We start from the raw sequence: 24,578 nt of genomic DNA on the forward strand, positions 1-24,578 counted from the left end.
AGGGCAAAGAAAACGGGAAAAGCAGCGAGCGGAACGGAAAGAAACGATAGGAATGAGCTTGACACCGCTGTTTGTGTTTTCTCCATATTCTTATTGCATATTTTTTTGTTGCGATAAGTTTCTAAGAGAGGCTGTATTTGGTAAGCCCCCAAAATGTTGGTTTATATTAGCCTGTCAGGACTCCAGAAATGGGCGGGGAATGAGGGGCGGGGCGAACAACCGGGAAGCGCACGCCGTTTGAATAAAGACGTGTGGTGACGGCGGGCAGAAGGGACGTTCATGACAGCTCTCGGGTAGGTCGCTTGCGAGGGACTGAGATACAATGAAAGGCGGTGCGGAAACGTCTTGGTGGTTTGTCTGCAACCGGGATGCGGGGCAGGGAAGTCGCCTGGTAGGTCGCGAGCGAAGATCGGCGTCCGGTTGCTATAGAAACGGAAAAAGCGGTACCCGCCGCCCTGCGGGGCGTGGCCAAGCGATGCAACGTCGCCATGGTTACCAGCCTCCATCTTGCCTCTCCACCAATCCCATGCTTAGTTTTCCTGCTGTCAGCTTCATCGCGCGCTCGTCAAACTTTTCATTTTTAAATTGAAAATATAAAATTATACAAATATTAAGGAAAGAAATCCGCAGTCCTGTTAAGAAGAAATCCTCCTCGATTTCAGTGGGACTTACTCCCCGGTAAGGCTGCAGTCCTAAACCCACTTCCTTGGGAGTAAGCCCCACAGAATTCACTGTGACATACTTCTGTGTAGACATGGTTAGGACTGCAAATATATATGTGCAAATATTTTTCAGGAGGTAAAAAGTAGAAAAGGAAAATATATGTCACTGACAGTAGTAACACAAACATTTAAATAAATATTATCTACAGCATCACCCATGCTTACCTTAAATAGATATTCCTGGCCTAAATATTTAGAAATGCTATATGCAATATTTTCTCCCTCAGCTTAATTCTGTTCCGCAAACATAAAAAAGGCATCAAATGTGCCACAAATGTTTAGTGGGCATACCTTTTTTAAAAAAATTTTATTAACTGGCCAATCCAATCAAATTAAATCACATCACATAAATTCCGAATTACAAAGCCGAATTTTAAATTTTGTTGGGGGGGACCCATATTTCAAGATCCAAAGGGGGATTCTGATCATCTTCTTGCTACTGCGTTAATGTCCAAATCAATCCAAATCAGTCCAAACAAAGTTCATAATTCTATCCAGTCGTATCTTGCTGTTTCCACATCACATCTTGTTCATATATTCTTTCTTTTTTCTTTATGATCTCTTCTGATAGTCTCCTTAAGCCGATAAACACCAATAATAATCCTGTGTGAATTTTCTGTTCTTCCAATCCTCAAATCAAGATGGTTTCCATATATCATCACCTTCATAGATAACTTTGCTCTTTCCATCATTGATCTCGTAAAACTGTCGCTCTTAAGTCCCTCAGAGGAGTTTCACCCACAATATATAAACAGCTCTATTTCTCTCTTTCTCCTCCCAGACTCAAGACCTCTGACAGAACTTCCCAATATGGCGACGGCATTTTTAACTGTGTCATTCCAAAGCTCTTATACATTCCACGCTCTTCTTAAAACATGCTTTGGTTCGAAAGTTTATCTCCACACAGCCTTAAATCCACAGCTTAAGTCCTTAAAACGCCAATTCTGACTCGTGAGGGGAGGGGATTCTTGTTTAATCACATAAAGAAAGGAAAGTTTTTCCCCCTCCCCCATCAGTTATTTGCCATACCGTATATTGGCGTATCTTCTCATGTTTTATTCTTGTCTTGTTTTATCAGAGATCTCTTCTGTTAGCAGTCTTTACTCCCCCTCCTTCCTTGAAATATGTGCATTCCTTCATCCAAATTGTTTCTTTTGAAGTTCTTGCTGCTAGTGGCGCGGATCAGGTACGGCGTCCAGGAGTGCCAGAATCCCACAGGAGGGCTTTGTGCCTAGTGCCCCCATCCCCACAAATTCGGGGGTGGTATAGGGCACAGCAGGCAAGGGCAGTCCCCCCCCACCATCCTGGGGGGGGGGTAGGGAGGCTAATTACTCCCATCATAGCCTCCGACCTCGTGTGGGTCGGAGAGATGTTATTGTCAGCCATCTTCCGATGCGCCCCCTAGTGGCCCCCCAATGTTTAGTGGGCATTCTTTTTGCCTTCCAATAAATTTCAATTTATAATGTATGTATCTATTTAATATACATCTTGTCTTGCCTTTTTTCAGGCAACATATCTCCAAGGCAGCTTATGATAATAATAATAAACTATTGTGTGTTTTATTTTAAGTATAAATATATAAGTAGGTGGAGCTGCAACAACTGCTTTTTCAAGGTTCCATAAAGGCCATATAGGGCAGCCATGCTGGCTGATGCGAGTTGTAGTCCAAAACATTTCAAATGCATTACCAGGTCAGTAATGGTTAACACAAGGAGATAGCCTCATGATTTTGTCCCTGCGACTGGATCACATCCTGTTCTTAATGGCTGCTTAGGTGGTACAGTCCAAACAACAGACTACATCACTATGCTGTGGTGCTAGCCCAGAATACCAGTATTTCATCATTCCTAACAATTGTTTATGCTTGCTGGGGCCAATGGTAGTTGTATTTTAGCAACATCTGGAGGGCCAAAGGTTCCCCACACTTGTTGTAGACCAAGGTGGGAAACCTCTGGCCCTCTAGATGTTGTCCCCCATCCATCTCAGCCAGTGTGAATGATTGTTAGGGGTGATGGAAGTTGTAGTTCAATAATATCTGGAGGGCCACACGTTCTCCATCCTTGATGTAGACATTCCTAAAGGTAAAAAGGTAAAGGTACCCCTGCCCGTATGGGCCAGTCATGTCCGACTCTAGGGTTGCGTGCTCATCTCGCTCTAGAGGCCATGAGCCAGCACCGTCCGAAGACACTTCCGGGTCACGTGACCAGCGTGACGAAGCTGCAGCTGGCGAGCCAGCACCAGCACAGCACACGGAAACACCGTTTACCTTCCCGCTATAAAGCGGTACCTATTTATCTACTTGCACTTAAGAGTGCTTTCGAACTGCTAGGTGGGCAGGAGCTGGGACCGAACAACGGGAGCTCACCCCGCCACGAGGATTCGAACCGCCGACCATACGATCAGCAAGTCCTAGGCACTGAGGTTTTACCCACAGCGCCACCCGCGTCCCCTGTAGACATTCCTACCCTGTGTTTATTCTATTCTGTTCTTTCTTTAGCACCAGCATCTGAAATTCAGTTGAGTAGGTCACATAGGATCACTTCAAATGGCATCAGAGGATCAAAACAAGGAAAAAGAGGGGGGTCCTAACCTTCCAACAGCTCCTTTCCAATGGGGAGCCATCCTGTCTGCAGTGAAAGATCAGATTCCTTCAATGGATTCTGACACCTTAGTGGTAAGTGCCATTCTCCATTTTCTGTTCTTTCAATCTCAAACCATCTGTATTAGCCATCCAGGATAAAAATACTAGCAAAATTTGCAGGAAGACAGTCTTCAGCTCAAAATATGTTGCCTACGTAGAGTCAAAATTTAAGGAGTTGATTTTATAAACCCTGAAAAAACAGCTTTTTTGCCTATGACATGTTGTGATAATTTAAATTGTATCTTGATAATTGTGGGATTATTATTTTTTACATACACATAATTAATCTATTGTTAATCCTAGGGAGTACACTGCAGTATTTATCATGAACTCTGTTCAGTTCTATTGTATTGTTCCATATTTTCAGTTGCATAAATTTTGACATTATTTACTTCCAACAAAATGTGCTTGAAGTTCACAACTTTATGTAGTGCAGCTAGTGTGAGATGCCCAGCAGTGAGTGTAGTTGAGTATCCACACTTAACTTCCTTTCCCAGCTTTTCTGCCTTGGAATGAATGTCACCCAGTTTCTTTTCTCTGTTTGATAGTCTGATTGCAATGAAGATGATGGGGAGCTTTTCATCTTCCAGCGTGATCAACCCAACCTGGTTCCTGACTTCTCAGAGGAACTCGAAGACCTTCCTCCAGAAGAAACACATTTGCAGTTCATTGGTCCTACTAACATCACTGGGTTCAGCCCCAGTAGGGTAATGCCTGTATTAAGACCAACAATATTTATTTGTTTATTTCATTTATGAATTACTCCCCATGCGACATCCTGAAGTGATTTACGGTATAGAACATATATAAAATAGTTGCAAGTATAGTTACAAGTATTGCATAAATAAAAACTTTTTTTTTAACAAAATACATATAAATATGAAAACAACAGCAACACATACATAAAATCAATTCAAATCCAAAAGAGACACCTTCTGGGATAAAGAAGGCATAAAGGCACCAGTCACAAAGCTCTTATATAAATGACCAGCGTGAAAGGAACTGAGAGGTGGAGTTGGTCTCTCAGCAAAGCTGATGAGGTGGACCCTTCTTTGCATAACTTCCTCTGCTGTAGCCATCTGAAATGGCAGCTAAAAATGACTGTGTGTGTGTGTGTATACACACAGGAAGCTGGTCTCTCAGCAGTCCCTACCACAATGACAAACAGGACCATAGAAAGCTACCTCATACAGAGACAGATGGTTGGTTTATCTATCTGAGTATTAACAGTAGGGAAGAGCTGCCCAATATTTCTCTCCTAGCCTTACTTGGAGATGCTGGGGATTGAGGCTGGACCTTCTGCATGCAAGGCAGATGTTCTACCACTGAGCTACATTTTTCTGGTTTTTAATGGTTATCATTGGCAGGACCCAACTAGTAATTCTCACAAGCCACCATGTTTGAATTCACAAGTTGCTCATTTGGTTTTTATAATTTTGAATACCTGTTCTTCACATACTCAGTATTGCTTACCAAGATGTAACTGGTATCTTTCTTGCACTTTTAGAAAACATTTGAGTTTATGAGACATCCAAGAGAGACCTGGAATGAAGATGGAGAAGGTTCCGCTTTTCAGAAAGACAAGAGTCCTAGGGGACATGTGTTACTAGACAGGGACGGATTTGGTCTTGTGACTGAAGAAAAGTCAAAGCAAGAGGCCATTGCTCCTTCAGTGTTCTCTATAAATGAGAATAAACCTGGAGAGGGAATCTCAAGGGTCACCAGAGACCAAGAACGAGATGTCAGGGAAAATAAGGGGAGACTGAGCTCTTCACCTGATACGTTACCATCTGTGGAAGTGTCACCTTTTTTGATGCTAAACACCAGTGAAAAAGAACGGAGAAAACTAATAGAAACTAAAATTCTCTCCAAGGCGACATTGGGACCCCCTTCTAGAGAACTAGGTCATCCCCAATCAAAAAACAAGAACAACAATTTTGAAATTGCAGAACAGGAGCCAGGAGCTATTTCAGCTGAACACCCCCGAGAGCTGATGCTGTTTGCCTTCAAGGTACACATAATAATATGGGTCTCTATTCTTCTTCAGAACAGCCTCTCTGTATTCTCTGTTCTTTGTTGTCTGTGGAAGTGGAAGGTCTAAGCATGCAGAATATTATCTGATCTTGTTAGGCTGAATGTTAATTTTACTGGTAGATAAAGAGTAGGAATTTGCATTTGTTTTTAAGAGAGCTCAAGGTGGTATGAGAGACTCGTGAGCACACTCATCACATTATTGTTTTTCTATTAAAGGGGTCCTTCAAGTCTTTCTAGTGTGTCTATTGGGACAGAAAAAAATGCTCAGTACAGGTGACAATGACTGCCATGTTGGCTGTTTGGCTAAGGATGTCATAGAATCCCAATGGAACCAGATATGGGAGTGGAAATTGTCATTGTTTGCTTATTTGTCCCATGTACAGAAATCAATATTATCCACTGTTGTTGTTTTCCAGTCTGCAAATGATATTTAATTGATAACTCCCCACAACCATCACCATTTGCATTGTGTCTGCTTTGTATTGAAATGAATGGTGTGGAATAATGTAATTAATTATGTCAAATTGCACTACAGTGGAGAGCAAGCCAAACGACATAGTTTTCATTCGAAGCAGAAATGCAGCAGAATGGCAACAGTGTTGCATGCAATGAACACGGGTCAGAATGGAAATCAGTGCCTTCTCACAATCCTAGCTGTGGCTTAATCCCCTCCAAAGTCCCTCAGCTCTGGCCAACTGACAAGGCCAGTGCCAAGAGTAGGGATGCACAGCTCAGTCTATTGGTCAATTTCAGATGTGCTCGTTCTTAAATCCATTCCATCCTATTTCTGTATTAATCTGTGATCATTCATTTTTTAATCCACACAGATCTTTTAAAATTTAAGTACATATTTCAATGCATGTTTTATGGCAAAATTGTACAGTATTTAAATATGTGGTGCATATTATTGTTTGCATTTGTAAATGCGTTTTATCCTGAAATGAACATTTAAACACATTTTGGTGGTTTTGAGGAGAGCAAAATCTGGAGATCTGTGAAATCCGAATGGTAATTAGGCTCTGATATGCTCATTACTTTGAGAGTTGCAAGGGAGGTCTGCAAATGGAATTAAATTCCTCAAGCATCCCTAACCAAGAGCAGACACTAAAGTAAGGTAGGTTGATTACGATGCTGGTGTTACCATCTGCAAATCTGATGTGACAGTGTCAGAAGGATACATTGGAGGAGATAATTTATTTTAGTCCCCTAAAACGAAAGCAACTAATAAAACCATGTCACAGAGACAATCCCCTAGCCCTGCTATGCGAGTCTGGCAACAAGCTACTTCTCTTGTGTAAAAGGGTTATTCTTGAAGAGAGTACAAAGTTAGCCTGCTTCTTGAATCACCTTCAGCTATCTGCAGGGGGTGGGGAATGACCTATCCCTGGCCCAAAGGTGCTGTGTTAGCCACCTGGAGGCTACTTACTATGAGGTTTTTGTGGTGGTCTTTTTCTTGTAAAACCCAACCTAGGAAGTTCATAGTTTTGGAACTGTTGCATTATACATGCCTTATGCAGGGGCTCTGTGCTTAACGTTTTTATCACACCTCCCCAAGACAGTCTAATTGCTCTTGTAAGACTTCCTCTTGAGATTTTATACGCTGAAGAAATAAATCTTAAGTAATTTGTTCTGATTTTTTTTAAAAGCATTATGCGTATTTTATGCCAGCTGTGAAAGTGGCAAGATTTCTGCCACCGCTGGAAGTCTGATTTAGACATCTTCTTGGATTGCTTCATTCATTTCACCAGACAAGGAGTGCCATTATCAGATGCTTCCCTGCCAATAAAGCCCCAACCCTGTGCCAGTAAAAGAAAACCCAACCACATTAGGGAGAAAGGATCTAGCCCTACCTGCTCCTTGTGATGCTAGTTTTCCAGATAGTGGTGCGTCCATCCTGTTACCTCAGGAGTCCCCCCACTTCGTGCCACTGTATTCGTAGCTATTGCCTTGGAAAGGGGAACCGTTGGTCCTCCAGAGGCTGATGGACTCAGGCCCTCATCATTCCCAGCCAGCATAGCCCATGGGAACTGGAATACAACAGCATCTGAAAGGCCACTGATCTCTGCTCTAGCCCTAGCAAACCTATGGCTGAAGTGAGATTTAAACTGGGGAGCGTCCGTCTCAGAGCTCATAAACTTAGCCACTGTACTGATGTATTTCAGCATTTGACAGTGTTCCCCAACCTAGTTTCCTCCATATGTTTTGGACCACATCTCCCATCATCCCTGCCCATTGGGCCTGCTGTCAGGAGGACTTGGAAGAACACCAGATTGGGGAAGACTGCCATATACAATAACAGTGTAATTGGATTTCACATTTGGGGAACCTTAGGCCAAGGGGCCAAATGCAGCCCCTCAGCCCCCCCCCTGCAGCCATGCTCCTTACCAATCCTGCTTCATACTGGATTTTGATAATGACACTGGCTTGTCTGGATGGAGGATCAAGGGGGTTGTGTGACTGTCTTTAGAAACTAATCTACTGTACAAAGGTAAAGCTTACATCCATTGTTCTCCCCACTTTTGCCTCTGACCCTTCACCATTGGCATGTGGCCCCTAGATGGTTGCCCAGGAGGGAATGTGGCCCTTGGGCTGAAAAGATTTTGCCCACCCTTGCTTCTGAGTAAACATACAGGATTGCTCTAGATTTGTTGATTTCCTCTGACAAAGTTCTGGGATCCAATGCGGTTTCTGTTGTCCTACTTTCTCCATCTCTTACTCTCTCCCAGGAGAGACAACGCTTGTTTCAGCCAGTAAATCTTTCTTGCCTTTGCCAAACCACGGTTAGTTAGCTCCAGTCTTACATTACAAATTAAATCGAAGGATCTGGCGACTGCCAAAAGCAAAGTCTGCCCTGTTAGAGAAGCGCTAATCAGAGCTCCTTCACTCCTTTGAGGTTTATCATCCAGGAAACAGTGAAGAGAGCTCTTTTGAGATGGCATGACAGACAAAGGGGATTATTACAATGGAAACTGCATTAGCTTTCAGTGCTGAGACTTTGGATCAGAATGAAAGGATTGAATTTACATGTTTGTTGTAACTGTGATGCTAGTGAGTTGTAATTGGCAGTCTTGTGTCGTCTTCAGAATGATATAGCAAATGCTATTATGGTCTGCCCTGAAACTGTCAGTTTATAACAGAGATCCACAGCTCTGGCGTGGAAAAAAATAAAAGCAACAACATCACACTCGTAAGAGTTCATATTATGAAAAACATGCTGTTCCTATTACTTTTTTCCACATGTGATTTGAGAACAAATATACAGAAACATAGCTAACGCCCCGTTGAGCAGCCTGGCAGCCTAGTTCAGAGGAATAGGACTTTATCTTTTCCACAGGACAATCAGAAAGTGCCTTTTTCTTCTGTTTTAAAAGTTACAATACAAAAATGCAATTGAATCAGCCATAACACTGCTAAATGCTTTAGAGAGGAGCTGAAACGATGTTTAGATTCCGGCTTCAGATTATCTATTACAGAGCCATGATTAGCTCTCAGCTGCCATAAATGGCACTTTCAATTTAACCATTGTCTGCAGTTAAGCCTGGCAGGGGAATCAGCCATCTAAAGGGAGCAGGTAGGCAGGTTTCAGATCCTGGGTTATGTGGGAACCTGGGTTACTTAGTTCTAAGTACGATTAACACCATTATCAATGTAACAATTACCAGTAAATGCAGTTGAATCTTCTAGGGACAATTTGTCCTCCAAAGTAGGGGATGGGAGAAAGAGTGTGTAGTCCATCAGTCCATTCCCTCTTTGCTTAACTACGATTCAACAATTGGCAGTGCTGTTTTCGGTAGGGATAGGGGAGAAATTCAGTTTGTGTTCAGAGGTGAACTTGTGAAATTCGTGTTGGTTCAAGGAAAAAAATACATATAGAAAGGAGAATTCCTGGATGCCAAGACAGTGGCAGAGCTTCAGGCTCCGGCACCAGGGGTGGAGAGCAGGTGGGGGCGGGACTGGCAGGCATCCCGGGGGTGTGATGCACTGCCCGCAGGGGCATGGCATGCGTTCTGGGGGCATGGTGCACTGCCTGCAGGGGTGTGGTGCGCTGGGGCACCCAGTGCGGGCAGGGGGGGAGCAGCCACGATGGAACCACACCAGGATCACGCTGCTGGGGGCGATGCGCCCCCCCTGCCCCCCTTTTCCTCCGCCAGTGTGCCAAGATCCAAGTTTGGAGCAAGTACTCTTTGGTGAAGGAACCCCAGCAGAGATTTAAAACCTGCAACAAATTCAGGCTTGGAAATATAGGCTATTAGACCTGATAATATGCCCTTCCAAGTGATTTGCAAAATACTCCCCTCTTCTCCCAGCATAAGGAAAGACCAAACCTTTAGTAAGTTAAAAATTATTTACTTGGAAGGACAGATTCATGTGCTTTTCCATAGAGCATTCAGAAAAAGTTGTATAGGGGTAAAATGTTGCTTAGTTACAGAGTGGTGAAAGTTTCTAAATTATTGGTATAGGAACTCAAGAATGGTTTGTGAGAGCCATGCGGTCTGAGCTGGAGCAACCTGGAGTGTCTATACATCAAGTAGACTGGGGGAGAACAATAGGTCGGAATACCTAGTTCCTCCCAAAGTGAGCGGAAGTGAACAACATACTCTATGGTTTTAAGCCCTTCATGCGTTAATTAGACCTAAGCATGTTAGTTATAGGCGGCTGATTATCTCACAATTCACACCCTCCCAAATAATACACAAATGGAACCACAGCCATCCTTTGAAATAATAACTTTTCCAAATTTTGCAGTGCAATTCTCCAGCCAATCAAAATGTATAAAAATGAATATACTGGTATAAAGTGTGCATTGAACTGCATCACTGAAAAAAACAAAAATGTATTATATTAAGGGAAATTGCATGCAAGAATGTATTATTAGAAGAAATTAGGATAAAGCTAACAGCCTTTCAAACTTAAACTTTACGGTGGCCCCATTCAACTGCAAACTGTTCTCCTTTCAGGACATTGAAAAGTGGAATCTAGACAAGGTACTACAGGACCTGGAGAAGCAAAGTGGCGATAGAAATTGTACAGTGGAAACCGCTTTTTCTTCAGTGAACCATGGTGAATGTGCATCCATGAGAGCTGAAGTCAGATTGCAAAATTGAGTTCAAAAGTCATGCCAGAGTTGAGTCCCACCCTCTCCAGTTTCCTGGCCAGTGGGCCAGATCCTTATTTCTCTACTCTGCCAGACGAAATCTGTAGATGGGCAGTGGGAATGTGCCTAGTTCCAGCAAAGGAACAATCAGGAGGTCACTTTAAGCTCCTGATTGTTCCTTTGAAGCCTTACCCTTAGCTGACCCACAGTTGGGCATGGTTACCCCCAAGATGGCTTGCCGGGCCAAGTTTGGTCAGCAGGCTAGAGGCTTTTTGCCCTGTTGTGCAGGTTCACTCAGAAACAAGTCCCATTGTTTCAATGATATCACTTCCAGGGAACTATACCAGGAATTGCAGCCTGTCTACAGCAGGACTAGAGAACCTCTGTTCTGTCCATGGCCACGTTCCCTGGTGGTGTAATTTCCACCAGGGATGGGTAGAGTCACCATTTTGCGTGTGCTCTCTCTCTCTCTCTCTTTCTCCGACATGCCCTTTCTTTCCTCCATCTCTTCCTCCTCGTCCAATGGGCTGCTGAGGAAGGGTCAGATTTTGCTAGAGATCTGACGGGATCAATTTTATAGGGCTTTTGAAGCGCGACACATTTCCATTATTTTGAATGGATATGCTCTGAGAAGAACTTAATTGGGTACAGCTCATTATGGGAAAGTTGTTCATTGCGCCTGCATTTGGGCACCTCTTAAGATACTATAGTCAAATTTGGAAGAATAGCCTGACAGAGAGCAGTGGAGTGGTGTTGGCTATCTGGCCTGACAGCATAATATTGAAGACTGGGGTTTGACCTGTCTAATAATAATAATTTATTATTGCTACTCTGCCCATCTGGATGGGTTTCCCCAGCCACTCTGGGTGGCTTCCAACAAAAGATTAAAAATACCTTAAAACATCAGTCATTAAAAACTTCCCTGAACAGGGCTGCCTTCAGATGTCTTCTAAATGTCATATAGTTGTTTATTTCTTTGACATCTGATGGGAGGGCATTCCACAGGGCGGGCGCCACTACCGAGAAGGCCCTCTGCCTGGTTCCCTGTAACTTCATGTCTCATAGTGAGGGAACCCCTAGAAGGCTTTCGCCACTGGACCTTAGGTTGAACGAAGGGGGTGGAGACGCACCTTCAGGTATACTTGTATACCTTCAGGACCTTGTATAGCTCCTAGAAAATCTGGGAAGCAGGCACGTGCCCTGAAAAACCTCAGAGAAAAGTGGTCCACCAACTGACAAAGGCTTCTGCCTCTGCCTCCAAAATGCCCCAGGCCATAGGAGCTACCATCTGTCAGATTGCAGCTTTCCCTTCATCCCCAAAGCCCCTCCAACTTGGGTAATGGATTTATACTGCTTCTGCACACTTGTATTTCCCACATCTACATCTTGCATTGCTCTTCCCAGCCTTTTGCATTCAGCCAGACTTAAAGTTCTGCCAGAGAACCAACTGATTGTAAAAGGCGAAAGATTTATACGATCTGAAGAGAAACCACCTCTCTTGGTGGTCTGGCACTTCACTTTTGGGAAGCCTAATTTAATTTCTAGTTTTCTTGAATAAAGACATCGCTCACTTTACCATCCCTCCCATTCGTGTCCTTTGGGGAAATTATAATGATGCTAACATTGAAATTCTTTCCGGCAGCTGGACTGAGTGTTTCTCTTCTTTATTTCACCTTCAGAAGCTGTCAGGGCTCAGTCACAAACAAGGCTCATGGGAAAGCTAGAAGAGCTATGCCTCAAGCAGTCAAGGGCATTTTTCTCACACCGCAGGAGGTGCCTTGCCAAGTTTCCCAACTTCAGTGAGTGCCAGGGAGATGGGAGGTAGGTCCTCAAGCCTTTCAGAATTCAGTTTTGTACACACCTGACGTCAATGCTTATGATAAAGACTTCCAACAAAAGAAAGGGTAGTTTCCAGGACTGGGCCAAGGATGTAAGGCTGGTTTAAGTGTCATAGCATCTCCTGTCCCCAATAAGATCTCTTAAAATTAAGCATTTTCTTCTTCTTAGCCTCTGCAAAGTACTGCAATTTCTGGAAGTCCTTGTGTAGGAGCAATATCAACTAAACCATTTTGCAATTGGTTTAAATTTGTAGTGTAGACATGCCTGTCATGGACAAAATTCAATAGGAGATGCTTTCTTTTCTAGAACATTCTTTTCTAGAACTTCTTGTTATGTTGAGAAATTCTTTTAAGAAAATCTATTCTGTGCCTTACTTTGTGATGGTGGATAATCCACTGACACAATGATTTGTATTCCCAAGAGATGTACCCACCCTGGCATCATGGACGAACGGCCAAAGCCTTCCTCCAATTGAACTGCAACGTTTTCCAGAGCCGCCAACGGTATATATTGATCTAAGGGACACAACATCTCAGAGGTCTGAGTCGTTGGCTGATGAGCAGCAAAGGTAATTGCCAGCATGTTAACATCTGTGGGATCAGAGGCAGCGAAGAAGCAAACACCACACTTGTAGTGTGAGAACTAACATCATCATATGAGATGTTTTAATCCATCCTAGGGCTTAACAACAACTGAAGGTGGAGGAGCTGCAGTTGCCACCTCATGAGACCAGTACTGTATTCCGGGAGCACGTAGCTCAATGGCAAGACACATGCTTAGGCAGTTGAACTGGTGTGGAGAACCTCTAGCTCACAGATTTTGCTAAACTACAGCTCCATCATCCTGGCCCTTGGCCATTCTTGCTGGCACTGAATGGAGCAGTACTTTAGCAATATCTGGAGGGTCAGAGGTTCCCCCATGCCTGCTGAAGAAGGTCTCAAGCGCAATGGAATCACTATTGAAAAGGATGAGGTAGAGATGATGGGAAAGACACATTCCTGAGTCCTCTGTGGCATCTGGAGTAGATAGGGATGGACAAATCTCAGTTTTTGTTTCTCTCAGCTTTTCCTTTTCCCAGTCTTACATTTAGTTCTCCATGTTTCCACATTGGTTTGTGATTGATTGATTTCTTTAAAAGTCCTCATGAAAACTCACCAGTATTTTAGTGCAAATTTTGTCCTAGTAGACACGTGTTTGTATGCAATTTTGCCCAAAAAGCACATATTTGTAGAGCAATTTTCTCTAATATAAGGCATTTTTGTATGTTTCCCCCCCTCACCGATGTGTGCATCTTTGTGCTTTATGCCTTTTTGTGCGCACTGCTTGGCTGGAGAACAGCACTGCAAAATTTTGAAGTTTGAATTTTGAAGGATGGTTGCATTTTGGTTTGCATGATGTTTCACAAAGTGCAAATTAGGTAGGTTCACATTTGAATGTGAACCAAATCAAATCTCTCCTATTGTTCCTCCATTGGTCTGACTTGGCACAAGGCGGCTTCTTAGGTCCTTTTCCAGCTTGGCAGGGCCTCTTTTCCTTCTCATTAGACACATGTCCGATGGAGCCAGACCTTTGATTTCCAGTGGAAGAATTGTGTGGGAAATACCAGGACTGTCAGCAGTAATCAGTATAAATGGTAGGTTAATGAATTAGAGCTATTGTTGGTCAGCTAGCAGGACTCATTTTGATCAGCAGGGCTGCAAGTCAAGGGGATATTGAGTTGGTTCTGGCATTTTGCTGGAATAAAAAAGAGAGAGAGAGAGTAAAGATGGCCTTTTCTTCTGGAGATGAGGAGTAGCTTGTGCATGTTATTGTACACTTTCTTCTCTTTTGCAGAAAGCTACCTATATTGTAAGAGTCTGACACCATGAAAATGCATTTAAACTGAACTGACTTTATCAAGCAACATTGTTATTTTAACTGGTTGGCAGTCCCGGAAAACACCCTTCACAAATCTGGGCTGGGTGCTGGGCTTCTCTCAGCTCTTTGAGGGGAATGGGGAACTCTTAACAACTCTCAGCACCCTGAAAAAACTACAGTTCCCACAATTCTTGCGTGGGGGGAGTCATAACTCTTTATAGTAGTATTATAGTGTGTTAAATGTATGGTGCAGGTAAGGCCAAAGGTTGGTTGTGCTGAGACCATGCACATTTAATTGGGGATTTCCGTAGTCTGAGGACTTCCATATAAAAAGGCCCTGTGTCTTGTACCTGCCAAGTGAATCATCCTTACAAGCCGGCATACAAGTCCAGGTTCTGAAGTAAGTCCTGAGTACTCGTAGCACATCTCCTTTGCATGCAGAAGGTCTCAGGTTCAACACCGAGTGTCTATGGCAGGTGTGGGGGACACCCACCCTCCACAATGTTGCTGAACTAACTGCAACTCCCATCAGCCCCAGCAAGCATGGCCAATGGCCAGGGATGATGGGAGTTGTAATTCCACAACATCTGATCTTCAGGTAGGGTTGGGAAAGACTGAAACTTTAGGAAGCTGCTGCCAATCATTGTAGACAGTACTGACCAAGATGGACCAGTCATCTGTGACTTGGTATATGGCAGCTTGCTGTAAATATATTCTCCCTTTCTGTGAGAGGCCCATGTCATACAAAGGCTATGTTTTGCTCATAAAGGTTTATCCACCATAACTCAAGCTTAACTGAGAAATGGTGGATATTTTCCCCCCTTTAGACAGCCAGTTTTGTTGAATCATCTTGTGCCAGGGCTGGGGAATCTATGACCCTCTATGTTGTTGGACTCCAGCTCTCAGCATTCCCTGGTAATTGGCCCTGCTTAGTGGGTCTGATGGGAGTTCGTACTCATCAACATCTGGAAGGCCACAGCTTCCCCATCCCTGTCTTATGTCCACATCCTGCAGTTCTGTTGATCTTTGTATTTAATATGGCAATATGAATTCAATTCAGATTCACCTGTCACACTCCATTTCATGACCAAGGCTGATTTTAAGAAAACGCAAACTGGGAAACCAGTTTTTATTGTCTCTGAAATAGCAGGATTGTTTTTTAAATGCACTAGTTCTGGATGATGCCTCTCTGTGGATTCTGGGAACGCAGTACTGAACCATTCTGATAGAGGATCTCAGGGGAGCTGCTGATTTGTTTTCTCCTTGAGATTGAAGGATTCCCAGCACCAGAATAGTAAAGGGAGATGAAAAAGGCCCAAGGGCAATATTAATCAAGAGTTAGGAGGAGGTTACTGTAGACCATGGGCAAAGGGGCTTAATTACATTGCCTGTTATCATAAGCCATAAATATAAAGTAGTCATTCATGCAATTGCCTGTAATATTCTGTGGGTAAAAATAAAACAAAATTGCAAGGCAGCTCTTCTAACTATTAAAAACTGAGTTCTGAGCATGAAAGGGCACACAATATTCCTTTGTAGTTCCGACTACATCAGATTGTGCGGAAGAACCCTTTTAGAGGTATGCAGAAGCAATGCTGTTCACTTCATTATGTGTGCTGTTTTCAGAAGTGAGGTTCAAGTACATCAGGTCCAAAAGTGGCCCTCCAGACTTCTCTGTCCAGCCCTCAGGACACATTCCAGGCCACAACCCCTTGCCCCCAGGCCACTTCTGAAACTGGACGTACTCCACCCTTCCTCAAGTGCTTCTGCCTTCCTGGAATGTGTCCTTGAGCTGCAAAACTGCTTCTTGCATATCTAGATGGATGATCAAGAGGGTGTGTGTGTGTGTGTGTGTGTGTGTGTGTAGGTGTAGGAGTAAAAGAAACCCATGGCATTTGTGTGGCTGGAATGCAACCTTCCACATAAAGGCAAGGGTTACAAGATTGTTGTTCTCCTCACTTTTGCCTCTGGCTTAATCCATCATTGACATGTGGCCCCCCAGGAGTTTGCCCACAAGGGAATGCGGCCCTCAGACTAAAGAAAGCTTCTCTACCAGTGACCAGTGGCCTATGCTAAACAACAACAACAAACCTATGGTTACGTGAAACATACTCAGTAAACACACAAGACGTAACCGGCTGTACTTTTGAATAAATAAGGTATACTATTCATTGTATCAAATTGTAGATTTCCACAGAAGTCTCATAAAGTTCAAGAAAAAAACAAGACCCAGTGGATCAGTTCATTTTCTAGTTAGTTCACGCATAAGGTCCATACATGTATAAGTGTCTATTCCACCTGTCTGTTCATAGAGTCCAATAATCCACATGAAGGGTTGTTACTGTTCCACAGAATCCTTTCACAGAGTCTAAGACAAGGATTTCCGGAATATTTGCCTTTTTTCGCCATCCTAGGCTTCATCAGTAGAACAGACATATGTAATATTACAGGATAGTGGATCTTATAGCATAGTAGTGCTTGCCTTCCCCTGTCTTCCCACTGAGCAACGCCCCCCCCCCCATGTCTCCTGGATATCTGCTGCAGAAACACCTCATCAGTTCCCAGTTTGCATTGAACTTGTTACCAACAATATCTGGTGGCATGAACGCTGTGATCCAGTCTTTGGGTATTGTGATAGAGAACGGGAGCAATCAGTAATGAAGCATTAATGGGATTTCTCATTCACTTTGTAGCTCGAGTGGCAGCTCCACAGATGAGGAGGAGGAGGAGGAGGAAATGGAAGTGACAGACCAAGAGAAAGTGGAAGAGGGGATGAAAGAGTTTCCCCAGCCATCACGGTACAGAATAAAGACATCCCACATTTCCATGAACTGCTAACGTGACAAGAATTAGATGCCTTTCCAGAGCCAGGCCTCTTCTGCAGTCACAAGGAAGACCAACTGACACAGAGCTTTACAGGCGCTGCTAAATTGGCTTTTAAAAACTGAAAACTAAGGGCCTTTTCACAGATTATCTGGCACCAAACTCAGGTTTGCCAACTGCACTGCAGCTGATCTGGGCTCTTTTGTGAGTGTTCCTGTATGAAACAGGTTTCCTATCCTGCCCTTCCTCCTGAAGGAGCCCAGGGTGGCAAACACATCAATAATGGAAAATATTTTTAAAAGCATTCTAAAAATGGTGGAAAACATTCTCTCAAGCAGTGATCTCAGGGTTGCCAGGAACAGTGTGTTTTGGAGGAGTGCCTTGAGTGAACTGTGTCTTTCAGCCATCAGAGCCCTGGGTAAATAGGAGTGTTTTGCGTAATAATAATAATAATAATAAAAAAAAACAATAATAATACTGTAGTCCATTTACATACCCAAATGGCTTCTAAGTGGTTTGCAATTATTATTATTATTATTATTATTATTATTATTATTATTATTATTATTATTTCAATGTATATACCACCCTTTATCAAAAGAACCAGGGAGGCATACAGCATTAGGAACACATTTTATTCTTGCATTGCAGGGGGTTGAACTAGGTGATGGTCCCTTCCAACTCTACAATTCTATGATGCTACAGTGCATAGTAATCAAAACATTATGATCAAAACATAATACAAAGCATAATGATAGACAGATAAAATAACCATAATAACAGTCCCCCCCCCACTTTTAACTGGCCATAGATTCTTTAATGGCCAAAGGTAAAGAGAAATGTTTTTGCCTGGCACCTAAAGGCATGCAATAATGGTGCCTTTCTGGGAAGAGCGTTCCACAGAAAGGAAGCTACCACAGAAAAGGCTTGTTCTAGTGTTGCCACCCTCCGAACTCTCAGGGAGGGGGCACGTAAAGAAGGACCTCAGAGGCTAAGTGCAGGGTCCAGATCAGTTTGTATGGGGAGAGGCAGTCCTTAAGGTATTGAGCTCCTGAAGCCATGGAAGGCTTCATAGGTCAACACCAGCACTTTGAATTGGGCCTGGAAACTAATTGCCAGCCAGTGCAGTCAGGATTGGTGCTACATGCTCAGAACATCTTGTTTTGGTGAGCAAGAAATCAATTTTAAAACCCAGACATAATTTAAATACAAAATAAAGCAATTCTATGAGTACATTAAAAACATCCAGAATTAAAAATTATTATTATTATTTTACAAAAGCCTGTTTAAAATAATGACAATTAAAGCAATTCAAAGAACAATTGGGTCAGGCAGTTCAGGTTCAAAAAGTTGCCGGAACGAGTGCATCTTCAAAAGCTGGTGGGATGCCAATACGGATGCCAACAGAGAGGGCCTTCTATAATGCTCCTGCTACCAGTGGTAGAGCCCTCCTCTGTGTTTCCACAAGCTAATAATGACCAGGCTGTGTAACTGGGTTCAATTTGCTGATCTTAATGCCCTTACCAGGCAGTGAGGCAGAAAACGGTTCAAACCAACTCCCATGGAGTTAGGATCTTTTAGGTAAGGCTTGACTGAGCAGCTCTTTTGTTTTAATTCACAGCAAGAGTTGCACTGCGAAAAGCTTTCTGCTGCAGCAGCTCCGCTACTTTCGCAAGACATCTCAGTCTTCATCTGTTGCCCAGGACAAGGAAAAGTGCCAGAATCTCAAGAGCTCAGAAGAAAATGACCAGCTGAGAGTCAGGAGAAGACAGAGCCTAAAACTGAGGAGACCGACCTCCACAGGGCCAGAGAATTCAGAGTCTAGTGCAAGAAGCTTCTCTGCTCCGGATCTTAACAGTGTGGTGAGGAGCTCAAGAGAACTCAAGGAAGAAACCAAGAAAGGGTCGAACAGAGAGACACCTCAAGATACTGCAGACAAAGACACAGGATACGCAAGGTAGCCTGGAATATTCTTTAGATATTAACTGTATTTACAGTATATCTCACCTTCCCTTCAAGGAAATTAGGTTGACCTACATGACTCCTTAATCCTGTGAGGTAGATTAGCCTGAAAGAGAGTGAATGCCTAAGGTCACCCAGAAAGCTTCATGACTGAGTGGAGGTTTGAACCTGGGCCTTTTCACCCTGGACCTGCTCCTTTTATAATACGAATAAAAATTGTATAAACACAAAAACCATGTTGACATCATAACACAACTGATAAAAAACCCCCAAAGTTAACTACTGTTTTATCATACACTAAAAATCTTCAACAAAATAGCCTCACTTTTAGTCAATGAAAAAGAATACAAAATTAAATATTGTTTTAATCCTTTAAAGGTTATTTACAATTATAAATTCAATCTGGCTTCAAAGCACTCTCAACAACCGCCCTGTGATCTTAGGATGGGTAGTATATAAATTTAATAAACAACAACAACAACGAGTGTGGGTTCATATTTCCCTGTATCTTATTCCCCTAGTAGAGAATAAAGCTGATCAATTTTTCAGCAAAATGGTCATAATCCTGCCTGCCTTCTCTCAATTCTGATGATATTGGTTTGTTTGACCATGCAAGCTGCGTCCCATGCTTTATTTAGCCAGTTGTCCAGTATGGGAATTCTGGGAATTCTTCCAATTATAAGCAATTTTCATACAAATAGCACTCAGCAGATAAAGGACCATCTCTCTATACTTTGGGCCTGATGCGTTAACAATCAAATAACACCAGCTCAGAACAGTAGATGATGGTCATTTCGTCTAATGTGTAATAAGAAGTGTACCCTAGTCAGTGGCATATGGGACACAGGGATTGGGGGCAGCTAAGGAAAGCCTAGCTTGGGAAATACGAAAAAGGAGATGGGTTGAATGAAAGTGAAATTAGGATTGTTTCTGTGTTCAATAAATCACGGTCAAAATCCAAAACATGATCCAGAGACTAGGAGGGCCCTTCAAGGAGCTTTTCAGCCCTGGTTCTAAGAGATGCTGCCTGTTCCTCAAGGCCCTTGAGTGGCGAAGTATCTGGCTTGTCTTTTGAGGACACAGTGTATGGCACCAGGTCAGGGCCAGGTATGACACTGGAAGAACGTAGGATGAGCCAGCTGGATTAGACCAAAGGCCCATGTAGTCCAACATCCTGGTTTTCACAGTGGTCAGCCAGATACCCATGGGAATCTCAAAAGCACAGGACCTGAGTTCAGCAGCTCTCTCTTCCCTTGTGAGTCCCAGCAACTGACATTAAGTGGCATACAGCCTCTAACAGTGGAGGCAAAACATAGTCATCATGGCTAGTAGCCATTGATAGCTTTGTTTTCTATGAATTTGTTTCATCTTCTCTTGAAGCCAACCAAGTGGTTGTGGGAGGTGGCAAGGTCACCATGTAACTGGAATAAAAATGCAACACGGTGTCCCTCTCCTTGCATTTTGTAGGACAGAAGAAAGCCAAAAAGAAAAGCAGGCAGAAGAGAAGCACAGGAAACAGAGGCTCAAGGAGCAGCTGGAAAACTTAAAACCTCAGCATTCCACCACTGGAAAGCAGCCCATGGCAGAACAGACCCCCATCTTATTCCATACGGTCAGTAGCACAGAATAGCCAGAGAGCAGCCTTCTTCTCAAAGGGATCTTGTGCTTCCTTCCAACCCTGGTTGTCTTCTGGCTGGAACCCTTCCAACCCTGGTTGTCTTCTGGCTCTCATAACTGAATGCTGCTCTTTACAACGAATTCCATGCTTATAATAAAATCAGTATGTCAGGGAACAGGGTTCTAAGCCTAAACTTCTTCACAGCATGGTCTTTTTCCAGGTTTGTTTGTTTTCTGGAGGAGCATTTAGTTATGTGACACACATGCACACTACTATCAGAAGTTGTCCCCTGGTTTACCACTAGGCCTTCAGGACTACGGACAGCTCCCAAATGGTAACCAGTGCCTTCAATAAAGTACAAAGCTAAAATTGTGAGATCTCAATTGGCTGCTCAAATATTCTGCCCTGGGGCTCTCTATATCTTGGGTTGCATCCAATGTTAGTCCTACCAAGAGAAGACCCACTGAAATTAATGAGCAAGACTAACTTGCGTTCATTAATTTCAGCGGGCCTGTCCCCAGCAGTAACCTTACAATATCCCTTCCAGCTCTGAAGAGCATGTTTCTGGAGCAGAATGAGACATCTTGGGCAGTTAGCAGAACAACTCATCAAATGGTTTAGGCTAGTAGTCTCCCATCTTTTCAAACTCAGGACCAACCTTTAACGTAAACATGCATTTAGGGATCCCTTTCCTATTTTTTTTAAACCAAATATTTGCATGGTGGTAATGCTGCTGTCATGATCCACCTTGGACCAGGCTGTGACTTACATGGTACAGGGTCCCTAGCCACTGGTTGAAGGCTATCCACTCACTGACCTCTAGATCTGCCATTCACTCCTCTTTGCCAGCCAGGGCTTCATCTGAATCTTGGAACATGCCATTGCTTTGGGTCAGCTTTCACCTTTAGGTCTCCGAGTTGTTCTTTAGACCAGGGTCATGGCAGCTGTAACCAAGTAGGAGCATTGCATGTTCAGGCTGAAAAGTGCCTGTTCTCTTGTGGACCCAAAGAGAAGAAAAGAATGAGCTGTTAAGTCTACAATCTCTCACTCTCTGATATTTTACATCTGTCTTCATTCAGTTTCCCTTTCTCTGCAGTTCTGTCATTTATCAAGATCATTTCATATTCAACCGTATCCTACAGAGTCTTATTTTTTATTTTAGCAGCCCTCCACAGGTTTGTGTCATCTGCAAATCTGATCAGTAGACTCGATTCTTCTGTATAAATCAATAATAAAAAGAGAACTCTTTCACTTACAGCTCACTTCACAATACACTGTTAGCACAGTGGCAGGTTCTGAAGAGCTCCACACAGCTTGCAATCCACGCATGCCTCTTCTGTCTGACAGCTCCTTATTCTTCATAAACATCTGCTAATAAAACATTTAGAAAGGGAAGAGGCAGTGGCATCACTGGTCCACATGCAGCTGTCCTTTTCAAGACAGGTCTGACAGCCGTGCTTTCTGCGTCTCAGATTGGAATATTCTTCCCTTCCTCGTTTTGATTCATGCACAGATTGAAGAATTAAATTGTTTTGACATGTGAAACCAAAGCAGTTATAATTTGGCAGCTGTGTCCTTAGAGATTTGGAAAGGAGCATGACTAAGAGAAATATAAATAAATTTTGAGGCACCACATTTCCACAGTGCCCCTTTTTTCAAGTTGATTATCGGATGTGCCGTTTTTGGGCAGGCCTAACCAAACGTTCACCTCGCCTCATCCTTGACTGGGTCTTCTGTTTCTTGCCCTCCCAATCCATTTTCCTGATCTGGTTTCTGACAAACAGTCCATTCTCAGCCCCATTTTTTACCTTTTGCCTGCTGGCTACTTCTCTGTCTATATAAAAAACCAACCACAGGGCTGTTTACATTAGTCCAAAGACTAAGTCTTAAGGGATGGAGCTGTGGTTCGATTGTAGAGCATCTGCTTTGCATACAGAAGGTCCTACGGTACAGCAGGGAGATAATCCTGCCTAAAATCCTGGAGAGCCACTGCCAGTCAGTGCACACTGTACTAAGCTAGATAGACTAATGGTCTGACTTAGTATAAGGCAGGTTCCTATGATTCCTGGGCTAAAGTGTTAAGGTGGCCATGGAGCTTTCTTTACAGATGACAATCCTCTTATTTTAAGGGCTGCCTAGTCCTCATTTGATTTAAAGATAAAGAACCATGAGAAGGGACAGCAGGAAGGGCCTTGAAGTTGCCAGTCCCCAGGAAGACTGAGCAAGCACACTGGTGACATATATCATGTTTCTGTTTAAATTATATTTCTGAATTTGAATGTGTACATATAAATTATCATATGCACAACTTATGCCAATCCTTGACCTCTTTGGTCCTCTTTTTGGTGTGGAAATTGGTCATGCTGTAATGTGCTTGGCCCAGAGTTTTTCTCTTGTTTTGGGAGGTTGGTGGGTAGGGATGGGTCAGAAGGACATGCCAAATAACATCATTATTTCATAGTGGATGATAAAATATATATTTGGGGGGCAGGGACAGTGGAGGCAGCCATTTATTTATTTACTTACTTACCAGCAATGCCCCTAGGAATTAAGCAAATGCCATTGGCGGTGATACAGTTGCAAACTTTCTTGGAATGATGCAATCAGTCCTGATGATTGATCATTTCTTGAAGGTTATTTATCAAAATCACCATGATTTCTTGATGATTATTTATCGGAATCACCATGATTGGAAGCTGCATCATTGTGGGTTTTTTTTTTTTAACCAATGCAATCCTGATGACACAACCATGATACAACAATTCTCTTGGGGCTGATGAAGAGTAACGATGGAACATCAGTGACTATTGAGTCATTTCGTAGATTTCTTTGCCACTGGGTTGCTCTTTGTGACTTTGCCCCCTCTTGATAGGGGTAGTGGAGCTTTACAGAGTGTTTTCAAAACAAAACTGGAACCCCCTACCACATTTTCTCAAAATGGTGATTACTTCCTCCCATTTTTGAAATTAAATTATTTTTGTTGTTATCTCCACCCGCTTGAGAATGGATGAAAAATTTCCCTCGCCCTTTTGCAAGCGAAAAATGTTCCTGCAAGAGTCGAAGTGGAGAGGAATGTTTGGCCCAGCTGGCCTTTGAACTACTCCTTTTAGGAACACAGGAATCTGTCTTATACAGAGTCAGACCATTGGTCCATCTAGCTCAGTATTGTCTACACTGAATGGCAGCGGCTTTCCAAGATTTCAGGAAGAGCACTATCCCAGCCATATCTGGAGATGTTGAGGATTGAACCTATCACCACCTGCATGCAAAGCTGATGCTCTGTTGTGTCAAGGCCAGAGCAGCGAATCATGCAGGAAGAGATCAGGAAACCTCTACCCGGAGGAAGAGCTTTGTGCTCCCAAGGGAGGCTTAAATTATTTCCTTTATTTCTAAGGTTGCCTCGTGGTTCTTTTATGTCATTCTGGTGTGGCCCGGCATGTAGATTAGGAGTGATTCCCCTAGACCTGGAATACTGTAATCTTGCTGGTCGTTCATAATACATCTCAGTAATTGAGTTGAATGGTAATTACACTGGAGGAGCTTAGAAGCCCTTCGCTGCCTAATGAAGGTGCTTAGAAAGTAACACTCTTCTTCTTGTTCAAAAAAAAAAAAATAAAAATAAAAGTACATTAGCAATTACATTAATGGTCTCGGCTCATTTAGTGCCAGGAGGGAAATCTAGACATTGTGCGCTCTCTCTATCCTTAGCTCACCCCTCTGCGCTGCCTATAGGGAGGCAGAACCCTCTGTTCTTTTGTGGAATCCCTTTTCTGCTTCTGTTCCTTTTGACGTTGCGGAAATGTTAACTGTGAATTAAATTTGGTCTGGTCGAGCTAAATTGGGAGCTAATCTGTGTGCAGATTCAGTTCTGTGGCTGGTTGTATAAAAATGGAATTTGGCAGCGAGGTAATCAGAGCTCCAACACTCATTCTGGTTAAGGGTACCTTGCACAGAGTTGGTTTTTGAAAAATTAACAGGTGAATTAAA

The 24,578-nt window shown here is 43.1% G+C and overlaps 1 protein-coding gene across 4 annotated transcripts in view; it reads left to right on the plus strand.

Annotated features, from left to right (window-relative positions):
• The first annotated feature begins 190 nt into the window (after positions 1 to 190).
• DNAAF8 (dynein axonemal assembly factor 8) overlaps positions 191 to 24,578 on the plus strand; it is an 87,602-nt gene continuing 63,214 nt past the window's right edge. For 3 of the 4 annotated variants that reach the window (XM_081887909.1, XM_081887910.1, XM_081887911.1), the window contains exons 1-7: positions 4,868 to 5,374; positions 10,356 to 10,458; positions 12,172 to 12,313; positions 12,753 to 12,899; positions 16,882 to 16,986; positions 18,633 to 18,968; positions 20,441 to 20,585. In XM_081887909.1, the coding sequence (XP_081744035.1) occupies positions 4,886 to 5,374; positions 10,356 to 10,458; positions 12,172 to 12,313; positions 12,753 to 12,899; positions 16,882 to 16,986; positions 18,633 to 18,968; positions 20,441 to 20,585 (1,467 nt within the window). In that variant the 5' untranslated portion in view covers positions 4,868 to 4,885. Of the gene's footprint in view, positions 294 to 3,219; positions 3,397 to 3,911; positions 4,029 to 4,867; positions 5,375 to 10,355; positions 10,459 to 12,171; positions 12,314 to 12,752; positions 12,900 to 16,881; positions 16,987 to 18,632; positions 18,969 to 20,440; positions 20,586 to 24,578 lie in introns of those variants that run through there. The other variant, XM_081887912.1, reaches the window with a different exon arrangement.

The sequence above is a fragment of the Podarcis melisellensis genome, assembly GCF_964234715.1.
Source record: "Podarcis melisellensis genome assembly, chromosome: 14".
In the NCBI taxonomy this organism is placed as follows: Eukaryota; Metazoa; Chordata; class Lepidosauria; order Squamata; family Lacertidae; genus Podarcis; species Podarcis melisellensis.